Source organism: Uranotaenia lowii, chromosome 1 (genome assembly GCF_029784155.1).
Source record: "Uranotaenia lowii strain MFRU-FL chromosome 1, ASM2978415v1, whole genome shotgun sequence".
Lineage (NCBI taxonomy): Eukaryota > Metazoa > Arthropoda > Insecta > Diptera > Culicidae > Uranotaenia > Uranotaenia lowii.
Genome location: NC_073691.1, coordinates 128,984,032 through 128,996,289, shown reverse-complemented (window position 1 = coordinate 128,996,289; position 12,258 = coordinate 128,984,032). Strand labels below are relative to the sequence as shown.

Genomic DNA, 12,258 nt, shown 5'->3' with positions numbered 1-12,258 from the left:
GAACAAAAATTCAACCATTTTCTGTCTAATTTATTTTGTCAGAATTTGTAGGTTCACAATACCGATGGCAGGTTGCGAACCTGAAAAATGTGACAAAAATTCCCTGTACCTGTTAAGTCTGGTTTTATCGTAGAAATTGCCTGTTTTTTTAAGTTGGATGGCATTTCCTAACTGGGGTAGCATTTCTTCAAATCGATCGACGCGCACTCTGGAATCGATATAGCGTACTGTTGGAAATATTCAATGTAGAAACCTAGTTTTACAGATAGGTATAGAGGCGAAGGGTAATGTAGGGAATGATGTAATGAATAATAGAAGTACAAAAGTGAATAACTTATTCTAATTAATGATATTGCTAAAATATGTTTAAAGATTCGAATGAAAGACAAATAGAATCAGAAAATGTTTGAAATGAACAAACCTATTGCGGTTCATGATTAATTATGTATAGTTATGTAAATAAAAATAAGCGTATGAACGAAAGAGAGAATCGCTCTCTTCTCTTGATGACAAGGAAATAGAAAATTTAACGAGATTCTGCAAACGACTTTCAACTCGGACGGTTGTTTGTAGCGCGTCTCAGGTGGTTGATTAAATTCAACTTGATTTTGAATTTAGATTCACTACAGTTTGGACTCTCGAATCGCCTATGTTCTCCAATAGAACATGATGAGGTGTTTTAATTCTTTGTTTGAGATTCCTACGGCCATGCTTTTTTCTGATAGGAACGAATGAGGATACTTGTCCCTTGGGGAAACTTCATTTCTTCGCTATATCTCGAAACCGGAAAGTCTTACAAAAATCAAATGTTCTAGAAAAATTAGCTAAATGGAACAAAACATCAGCGCTTTTATCTCAACAAATAAAAAAAAAGTTATATAATGCGCCTTTAAGAATGCAATGACTAAAGGGTAGTAGAAAAACTACCAGAATTATCTGTATCTTACACTTATAAACTGTGAAATGAAAACTAAAATGGTCGAAAATAGTCAACGGACCTTATATTTGGATTTTGCTTGATTGTTGCCAAGGGTTAAGGCACCTTGAAAAAAGGATCAACGATCTTAAAAAAATATCCCATTTTTTCGTTCCCCGGCAAAAGCTTAAAAGCTCATGTATCGTTCTAACTTTTAAATGTATGTAAACTCAAAATTACATGCTGTCAGAAAATTCAAAAGACGGAGAATTGCTATATTTTTTCAAAAAGATATGATGAAAATATAAAAAAGAGGATCAAGTATCCTCATTCTGCCCTGCGCATTCGAAAAAAAATTGTTTGTACATAAATTCAGGGATAAACATTTTCAATATAAATCTGACTCGTTTTTACAGGGATTCCAAAGTCAATTGATAAGTGACCATTTGAAATTATTTGTACTTATCGTCATCTTTAATCTGAACAAGGATTAAAGGTTAGTGATTCGAACCAGACCCAACAATGTGCGTGCCATCGGATCACCAAGGGTGAAATTTGTTGGATGTCTGCTTTGAAGGTTGGCTTTTCATGGCCACGGTCATTGTCGGATAGATATATTTTCTGGCGGGATTCCGAAGATTGAAAGGGATGTTGAATTGAAAGTATAGAAGAAATAAGATATTTGCGCGTACGACGCGGTGAGTTCCACGTGTTCCTAGTGAGTAACTTGGCCACGTGCTTGCATTGTGCGACTGCGTTGAATCTGAGATCTGAGCTCCACGAGCCGAGTATTCAAAGCCTCTCATCTGCGATGGAAAACATTGCTAATGATGATAAAAGTATACTATCAACAGATTTTCGAGCCAGTCTACCGGTGACTTTTGGCGGATTCGTTCGGCATGCTTAAAGAAAGTGGTTGATTTTTTCGCTTCTTGGTGCTTTCGTGTTGAGTTTTCTCGCGAAACCAATCCCGTTCATATGGATACGACGTTGAGGGTTTCCATTGGTGGTGCAATAAGGGATATGTGAATGAGGATCAAGTTTCCCAATCCTCCAGCGGATTTGAAGAGTGCGGATTTCCTAAAGCCCTCGAAATAATTTTTCGAAACGAGTCCTTTTCGAGGATTTTTCTAAGAAATTGTGCTAGAAACGTTCCTGCCGTTTCTTTTCCGGAGAAGAATTTTAAGCTTCAGCTCCAAGTAGTGCCAAATTTGTTTACAGTTCACGTGCTCCAATTGGTATACTTCAACCGGCAGAAGGAAAGCCCAATTGTGTCTACCAATCAAAGACTCCCCGTTACTAGATTCGGTTTAGGCCAATGACGTGATTTAATAAAAATAGCCGAAGAAATTTGGAAATCATCCACCACAAAGTAAATGTTTGTGATCAAGTGAGGTGCATTCATGTTATGCGACAGGTGTCGGTTATTTTTGTTGGAGAAAATTTTTCACAGGAACAGCAAATTTATTTTCGATAATATTGTAGGGAACGAGGGCAACATAGGAAGGAATAATAGAAAGAGAGGGAATACTTTTGTAGAGAGAGAAAGAGAGGTTATAGAAGAGGAGAAATGAGTCAAGTTGAGAAATAAAGAGTCAGTCGTATGAATAGCTTTGACAAGGACAGACGGCAGCATAATTCATTTAAACAAAAAAAGATACAAAATGGCTATGCCACGACGGCCGGGACACGACAATGGCACAGTCCGGTAAGTTGGAACCTAGAGTCACTGGTTATGTTGACAGTGTTAAGAAGATAAGCACGAATCAGAAAATTTTAAGAAATCAGAGGGATCCGGAATAAGTCTACTAATGTTGTGTGTGATTTAGTGATTTAGTGACCTTAGTCCCCTGGGAGGGTAGTGTCCGAAATTTTCCTGGCGAAGAAATCGCAGCAATTCCCCGTGAGGAATTAGTGCATTCCCTTGTGAGGGCTCGACATGATATTTCCCTGTGAGGAAGTTAAAACCCCGAGAGGTTAACATATAATTCCCCGTGAGGAATCAATTAATTCCCCTGTGAGGGTTTGTTATGATATTTCCCTGTGAGGAAACGAAGTTTTTAACCCCGAGAGGTTACAATATAATTCCCCGTGAGGAATCAATTAATTCCCCTGTGAGGGCTTGTAATGATATTTCCTTGTGAGGAAACGAAGCTTTTAACCCCGAGAGGTTACCTTTTTATTCCCCGTGAGGAATCAATTAATGCCCTTGAGAGGGTTTTTCTGTACCAACAGAAGAGAAATTTCACAAAAGATTTGCTTTATGGCTTCTTGCGAGCAAAATTTCAAAGCAATTTTAAATCGACAAAATTGCAATCCTTCACGTTTGCCAGTGACAAGCTCCCTAGCAGAAAATTTAGTTGTATGCGTGTAATCGTATTTCATTTTTCACCGACTGTGGTTTTGATTGCACTGCATTTAATATAATAAATATTGAACGTTGTGTGCGTATGTAGTTCGGCTTCGACTCAGAATTATATATATTGAACGTGGTGTGAGTGAACACTCAACTTCTCGAAATTCAGGTGATGAACAAACCTGTATGTTTTTATACGAGATGAAGACATGTATGGGAATATGATGTGGAAGATTTCTCACCACCACCATTCAATAGCGAACGCTCTGAGAGGTATGTATAGACATGGGTGCGTGTGACATGCGAACATGGTGTGGAAGATCTTTCACAACCACCAGCCTATAGCGAACGGTTTGAATCAGAGTGAGTACAGCTTCGGGTGTGTAAATATAATCGGTACCTCTTGCCTACTTTTTCTTGATATGCCTCCACCCGTAGCTGTATGCACTATGGTCGGAATGGTCGGAAAAATATGTGCGTGTGACACTGGTATTAAATTGGCAGTAAGTTTTCAGCGTGCCTTTGCTGCTTACAGTTATTTTTCTCTATTCGTTGCAAACGGTTGTTTGGAGTATTGAGTCCTATTCTGAATTCGATTGATTATGGCTAAAAGGAACAATTCGAGATCGAGCGGGTGAGTAGCATGAAAGCATAATCGTAGTGGGAACATCGGTGGAACTGTAGTCAAAACAAACAACAATGTTGATTTTTTTATGCAAACGATTTTGTACTGCAGCTTTTAAATATGTGGGTCTGTATTAAAGTTTGGTTTCGTATTTGTTGACTATTTTAGAGAAAACTCGACGAATGACATGAAGCGCTTAATGAAAGAGCTGAAAGAGGAGAAAATGCTTAACGCATCCCTTAGGAGTGAGCTGAGGATGGCACGCGGTGGGAACAAAACGTCCCGAAATTTGTCTGGCTGGATCGAGGAGGATTTGGACGGAGAAGATAATAACTTTTTCGGCCAGCGGAATTCTACGATGAGATGCGCAGACGAGTCGACTATGCTGACATCGATGACGCTAGCATCCCTTCAAATAGGCGAATGCAGACCGTTGGAGGGCGAGGATGAGATTGACAAGAAGTCGTTTGAGCAGTGGCGGAACATTTTCGAGTTGGCCTTGAAGATCGCCGGAATTTCTGACGAATCGACAAAAATCAGCATCTTTAAGATGAAAGCGGGCGCAAAATTGATTGACGTTCTAGAAAGTACGCCCAACGTCGAGAGCCCGGACGAAGAGACATCGCCTTACTCAAATGTAATGTGCCGCTTGCAGGAATACTATGGATCTCGAGACTATACACTCTTGCAACGCCAGAAACTGAGATCCATGCCCCAGGCATCAGGCGAATCCGACTTAAAATACATGAAACGTGTCGTGGCAGTGGCAAAACTGTGTGATTACAACGCCGATCAGTTGGTCGAGACAGTGGCCGACGTCGTTCAAGCTCATGCCGTGAACCAAAAAGCTCGTGAAGCCGCCCGGAAGGTCATGCGTAAAGGAGGCTCACTTCAAGATCTGATGAACAAGGTGCGTGCTGCAGAGATCGAGAAGCAGAACGAGGAAATATTTGCAAGGAACCACCAACCAAGTTCAATGGCAGAAATTGCCGCGGTGTCGTACTCACGCTCATCTCAAAACTTCAGAGGAAGGTTTGCATCAGCGCATCGAGGCAAAGGAAGTTATCCACGAGGCCGTGGATTTTCTGGCGGTATTGGGACCACCTTCGTTCGCACGGCTTGTTGGAGATGTACCGGACACTTCCACCGTCCTCATGAATGTCACGCAATTGACAAGGAGTGTCGTCGCTGCCATGTCATGGGCCACATTGAGCGTGCTTGCGGCGAAGCGATCGGCTCAAAGCGTCGAGCAAGTGATGATATTGAACCGAATTCAGCACCAAGGTCCAAGATTGCTGCGATCACCGTTGCCGAGGAGTCAGAAATGAATGAGAACGAGGACAAGAAGCCTGTAAGTGTTCCTTCTCAATGATTTGGTTTGGTTCAAACAACATCAGCTTAACGTCAGCAGTTATTTCTTACTTTGCATTCTTTTTTAAATAATTTAAACAATGGATTAAATGAGAACGAGGACAAGAAGCAGTAAGGTTAACAATAGTTTATAACTTTGTATTCTTTTTTTTGAAAATTTCAACCATGGATTAAATAAAACGATATATTTGGAGCATATCACTTTTGAATTACATGACTTTATTACACTAAGAAAAAAAAAACTAAGAAAAAAAAGTCAAATTTGTGTCGTTTCTGCTATTTTCAGTATCCCGCTCTTGCTTTAGAGAAGTTTGTTGGCGATAATGACAATGTTGCAAAACCAGACCAGCCTGCTGGAATTTCGGTGATGGCAAGCGTAGACCGAGACGTAGACGGAGTAAATGGCATGCTTCCGAAGACGCAACAGCTTCTCCCAAGGAATTCATTCATTGTTCAAAATGGAGATAGTGGTCGGTCGATATGTTCTGTGAATCCTGGAGGGAATGTGAACAGCCACCCCGGAACCATTACGGGTCATGTGGCTGGGTTACCGGTACATTTTATAATAGACTCCGGTGCAGACGTTAATACTGTCGGAAAGGCCGTGCTCGATCAGTTGATGAACAGTGATCCTCTTCGAGCCTCTGAAAGCTTATGCAATGCCTGTACCGATACCAGTGGTGGCTACATTTGTCGCGGAGCTGTTCATTACCGAAGATCGTCCTCGTGCATTGGAAAAATTTTATGTGGTTCAAGGTGGTAACGCTTTATTGGGCCGAAGTACAGCAACTAGGTACAGTGTGTTACGATTGGGTCTCGGTGTGCCAGTTCAGGATTCGCCAAATTCGGATGGATTACGACTACTGCCATGCGAGTTACTCGCAATCTCTTCAATGGCAGAATTTCCGAAATTTAATGTACCTCCCGTGTTGCTAGCATACAACAAGGATTTGCCACCATCGAGAAATGTTTTCACTTCGATTCCTCCCGCCTTCAAGGAGGAGACAGAGCGCAGGCTTGAAGAACTGTTGACTTCCGGGATCATCGAAAAAGTGACCGATCATATGGATAAGTCCTATTGCTCATCTCTTCTTGTGGTCCCCAAAGGCAAGAATGACATACGGCTTGTCGTAGATCTTCGAGGCCCAAACAGGTGCATTATTCGATCGCCCTTCAGAATGCCTACCCTCGAAGCCATTTTGGCGGACCTGCATGGAGCTTGTTGGTTTTCAACGATAGATCTCTCGAGCGCGTTTTTCCATGTGGTGCTACATCAGGACTCCAGGCACCTGACGAACTTTTTTGCGGGGAACGCCACTTACCGATTTAAGCGTCTTCCGTTTGGTCTGTGTAACTCACCGGACATCTTTCAGGAGATACTACAGATGGTGATTCTTTCGGATTGCAACGGGGTAGTCAACTACCTCGACGATATTTTGGTGTCCGGGAGGTCTAAAGCTGAGCACGATCAAAACTTGGCAGTGGTGTTGCGGAAACTTAAGGAACATAACGTTCTGATAAATACGACAAAGAGCGTTTTCGGAAAACAGTCTGTTAAATTTTTAGGCTTTCGTCTATCTCCTGATGGTTGGAGTATCGAAGATGATAAAATTAAAGCCATAGAAAATTTCCGAAGGCCTGAAACTTTGTCAGAAGTCAAAAGCTTCTTAGGCCTTGTGAACTTCACAGAGCGTTTCATAGTCAACAGAGCTGAACACACAGAGCGACTAAGACTGCTCACTCGATCGGATGTGTTCTACTGGACAGAGGAGGAAGAGCAGGAATTCCTGTACCTGAAAAGCGAGGCGCTGAAAAGTATAGTTAAGTTGGGATACTATGACCATAGGGACCAGACGGAGCTATATGTTGACGCGTCACCAATCGGTTTAGGGGCAGTCCTGGTGCAGTTCAACCTCTCTGGAATCCCACGGATAATCGCGTGCGCATCAAAATCGCTTACTATTGCGGAGCAACGGTACCCACAAACTCAACGGGAAGCCCTCGCAATAGTGTGGGGCGTCGAGCGGTTCTGTTATTACTTGACGAGCAAACAGTTCATAATCAGGACGGACTCGGAAGCAAACGAGTTTATTTTCGGCGGTTTGCATAGGACGAGCAGAAGAGCCATCACACGAGCAGAAGCTTGGGCACTACGACTGTTGCCATATCGATTCCAAATAGAAAGGATACCTGGACACCTCAACGTTGCCGACGCTTTGTCCCGCCTGATCGATAGATCACAGATCGATGAGCCGTTCGATGAGGAAGACGATAGGCACATGCTTTACTCGCTGGATGCTGGAAGCATGAATATGACGTGGGCGGAAATACAGTCGGAGTCGGAAATCGATGAGGAGCTTGATGAGGTCCGACGGGGACTCCGAACGGGTAGATGGCCAGACAATTTGTGTCGATATGAATCCCAGGCAAAGCATCTGAGAACATTGGACCCATTAGTGTTCAAGCAAGACCTGATCGTTCTTCCAAAAAGCCTTCGAAAACGAGCGCTTGAAACGGCTCATCAGGGCCATTTAGGATGCGGGGCAACCAAACGAATACTTCGTGAGTATTTTTGGTGGCCGAACATGGCAAAAGAGGCCGAAGAATTTGTGACCAAATGCGAAACATGCTTAGTGATTTCAAGAAGAAATCCACCGATACCCCTGATCAGCCGTCAACTTCCAGATGGTCCCTGGGAGATCATACAAATTGATTTTCTGTACATTCAAGGCTGTGGCTCTGGACATTTTCTGATGTGTGTGGACATATATTCAAGGTAAATTCTAATAACAATCACTATATAACTAAACATTTCAGTAAGAGTTCGTTTTGTTTAGATATCTCCACGCCATAGAGGTTAAGCAAATGGACGCCAAAACTACAAATGCCGCACTTTGCAAAATTTTTATGATATGGGGTCTCCCTTTGATCCTGCAAAGTGATAACGGGCCCCCGTTTCACGGAAACGACTTTGTAGATTATTGGGAAGCAAAGGGCGTGAAGGTTCAAAAATCTATCCCCCTCAGCGCGCAATCCAATGGCGCCATCGAGAGGCAGAACCAGGGGGTCATTAAGGCAATTGCAGCGGCAAAGGAGGAGAAGAGAAGCTGGAACGAGGCACTGAATGAATACGTACATGCACATAATACCCGTAAGCACCACTCGCGTTTGGGTATAACGCCCTTCGAACTGCTAGTCGGTTGGCGGTATCGGGGAACATTTCCCAGTCTATGGGAATGCAAACGGACGGTAGTGGACAGAACCGCGGTTCAGGAAGATGATGCCTTCTCGAAACTCACTAGCAAGAAGTTTGCCGATCAACATAGAGGGGCGAAGGATAGCGACATAGCGGTTGGCGATAAAGTTGTCGTAGCGATCACTCAACGAACAAAAACTGACCCAACGTTCTCAAAGGAAAGATACACAGTGCTTACTCGCGAGGGTGCCAAGGTGGTTGTAAGAGCAGAGAATGGGGCACAATTATCACGTAATGTGCAAGACGTTAAGAGATCGCCAGATATTTCCGTTTCCGATGTTAGTGGTAATCAAGAGAATGGAACAGTGAATGATCGAGAATCTCCACAGCCGGTTGAGATTGAAATATGCCCGACAGATGAGAACACAAATAGGGGAAGACCAAGAAGAGTAATTCAGAAACCAGCCAAATTGAAGGAAATGGTTTTATATCGTGTATATGAGTGAAGAGTAGGCGTGAAGGAGGATGTAGGGAACGAGGGCAACATAGGAAGGAATAATAGAAAGAGAGGGAATACTTTTGTAGAGAGAGAAAGAGAGGTTATAGAAGAGGAGAAATGAGTCAAGTTGAGAAATAAAGAGTCAGTCGTATGAATAGCTTTGACAAGGACAGACGGCAGCATAATTCATTTAAACAAAAAAAGATACAAAATGGCTATGCCACGACGGCCGGGACACGACAAATATGATTGCTTCTTATTGGATTATAATCACCTTTGTCAGCCTGGTGGAGTTTTGCGGTAAGTAGCATTATGACGGGGGATTGAAATCTCCAACATAATTAATCAAACGGTTTTTCTATGAATTGAATTATTTCTTTTTATTTTTTTTCTAAGAATTGTTTAGAAATTGGAGAAAATATTGAATACTAATCTTGATTGAATAATTTTAGATTTTCAAAAAAGAATTTACGAGATATTACAACCGTAGCAAATGAGAATAAACTAAATGAAATGGTCCTTAGGTTTAGTCAAGAATAGTGTTACCATATCCTGCAGCGCCAAAAAGAGTACATTGAGGAAAATTTTCAAAATTTTTAAGACTAACACAATTTATTCAAAAACCATAATGTTTTAGGTCTTTGAAATACCGCCCATTTGTTGTTGAGACTTACATGACAAATGCGAAGTTGACAAAGTTTGATAAAAAAAACTGCATTTTTAAAATAGTTTATCATAGAGGCGATTTTTTTTAAATATTTTAAAACATTATTGCTGATTCGTGCGCTTTTGATTTGTGCACTATGCTTTTAAGCAAACTGTAGTTCTGCATATTGCCTACTGTCCGGGAGTTCATTACATACTCAAAGGCGCTAATTTTGAACGAAAAATCCCGTTTGAAATCGTGAATGCACTCTCGATTCCTTCTATTGATAGCCATCCTTTGAAACATTCAACAGAAGAAGCACAACTGACTGTTGTGCAACGAATGCTTAACAAGTTTGTTTTCTTGTATTCATTAGAATACAATCTTCATGTATCGGAAGAAATAAGTGTTTATATGAGATAGTTTTATTAAATTCCTTCCACCAAAAACGTAAAATTTCACAAAAAGAAGAATACGTTCATTTTTCGATCGAAAAAGAGTACATGTACTCTTAAAAGAGTACGTATGGTATCCCTAGTCTAGAATGTTATGACTCCTAACTTTCGCCGAAATGTACAAAAATTAATATAATTTTATTTTTTCCAAAAAACTGTCTAAAAATATTTTAGATGCGCCCCCGAGATTATGCTATATTTTATTAATGTTTAATTAATTTATGAGCAACGTTCATCTTTCTAACATAATATGGCTGGAGCAATTTCAATTTCTTCTTTTGTTAACCAACCTTCGAAATTTCCAAAAAAAAGGATATTCTTGATTTTATTGAATTTTTCGATAAAAATTTACTTGATTTATTGGTTTTGTGCAATGAAATTCCGAAATTATGGAACCATATCACAGTTCTATGCTGAGAAACATATTGAATACAAAGATACAGAATATAAAATGTGAATATAAAGAGATACTCGAAAAAATAGCAGCACAACCAATGCTATCAACTTGTGTAAGTTTTGTACATTATCAAAAAAAAACATTTAGGTGTGAGTATTTGGAAAGAAAACTATTTTAATTTTTTTGCGTGTGTTTACGGAGTTGAAAAAATCTTAGTTTTTTTCAACTGTTGAAAATAATAGTAGCGCTGAATAAAAACTCTTCAAAAGTTGAAAATTCCTTTTAATTCAATTTTGATACAATCATCAAGGAGAAAAGTCTGGTAATGGTTCAAGGAAGCATAAAATAAAATTTTGGTAAATCAAATCCGTTGAACTACGTGCACAGAATATTAAAGGGTATGTCGATATCTAATGCAAAATGAGAATTAACAGAATGAGCTTTTGATACCGTCAAACGGGGCATCATGCAACAGCAGTGTTAGATGCAACATTTGTATACCACAACACTAATTCAATTTTTTTAAATATAATTTAATAAAATTATCATTTAATGATTACAAAATGATAATGACATAGTTTCTCACATCGTGTGAAAGTTTTTTGATTCTCATGGAAAATTTAAAAAATCGAGCAATAAATGTTCAAATTCTTACATTTTTCGATGCCGTTAAAAACTTTATCTAGTATGACGGATTGGCCTTATGATATCTCCCACAAACTTTATATTGCTTTAATAATCGTATACCAACACTGTAGGTATTTAAATATTTTTCGAACAATTACCAAATTTTTGTTAAATAAGTATTTTTTATAATTCAGTTTCCAGGCTAAGCTAAAATGCATCTAAATGCAAATCAAAGATTCACTATTTAAATCTGGTTTCCATACGCTGGAATATGATTGCTTAGCATCAAGCGTTTGATAATTTTGAAATTTCATTCATCCAAACATTGATTTTTACGATTTTAGCTAGTTAAATATATTGTAGCGTTTTTTACCCCTAAATGTATGCAGCACAATTCTATCTTTCTTTAAAAACATTTATGGCACATAATATGTAAAATTCAATTCGAATAAACCAAAAAATTATGCAATTCGTGCTTTATGCGTTATGACATCACAATTATATCGAAAAGTTTAGATTTTAAAAAAAGGGCTGGGTTTTATGCAACATTTGTTTACGACAACACTTACTAAATTTTTAATTTAATATGATGTAATAAAGTTATTATTTAATGATAACAAAATGATGATGACATAGTTTCTCACAACGTAATGTAGTTTTCAAAATATTTGTTTCTCATAGAGAATTGAAAAAATCGAGCGATAGATTTTCAATTTTTTACATTTTTCGATGCTGTTAAAAACTTCATCCAGTATGACAGATCGGCTTGATGAATTCACCTACAACCTTCATATTCCTTTTATTATCATATACCTTCACTGTTGGTGTAAAAACATTTTTCGGACCATCACCAAATTTTTTATATAAATATTTTTATAATTCAGTTACCAGTTTGGACAAAAATGCATCAAAATGCAAATGAAAGATTCGCCTTGTAATTCTCGTTTTCGTACGCTGGATGTTTTGCATCACGCGTTTGTTAATTTTAAAATTTCATCGATCCAAACATTAATTTCAATGATTTCAGCTAGAAGAATTTTTCAGACCTCTTTTTACCCTAAATCTATGCAGCACCCTCATTCTATTTCTTTAAAAACATTTTTGACAGAAAAAAATGTAACAATTAAATCGAACAAAACAAAAAATTACTGGAGTTGGAGCTTTATAAGT

At 39.3% G+C, this 12,258-nt stretch overlaps 2 protein-coding genes across 3 annotated transcripts in view; both read left to right on the top strand.

The window, feature by feature from the left end:
• The first annotated feature begins 1,800 nt into the window (after positions 1–1,800).
• LOC129739975 (uncharacterized) overlaps positions 1,801–12,258 on the top strand; it is an 80,065-nt gene continuing 69,607 nt past the window's right edge. The window contains exons 1-2 of one of the 2 annotated variants that reach the window (XM_055731553.1): positions 1,801–2,396; positions 9,211–9,263. In XM_055731553.1, coding sequence (XP_055587528.1) covers positions 2,320–2,396; positions 9,211–9,263 — 130 coding nt within the window. In that variant the 5' untranslated portion in view covers positions 1,801–2,319. Of the gene's footprint in view, positions 2,397–9,020; positions 9,264–12,258 lie in introns of those variants that run through there. The other variant, XM_055731554.1, reaches the window with a different exon arrangement.
• On the top strand, positions 2,386–6,177 carry LOC129739974 (uncharacterized). The gene is made up of 3 exons (XM_055731552.1): positions 2,386–2,624; positions 4,066–5,248; positions 5,555–6,177. Exons 1-3 carry the CDS (start codon positions 2,581–2,583, stop codon positions 6,029–6,031), a joined length of 1,704 nt encoding a protein of 567 aa, XP_055587527.1. The 5' UTR covers positions 2,386–2,580; the 3' UTR covers positions 6,032–6,177.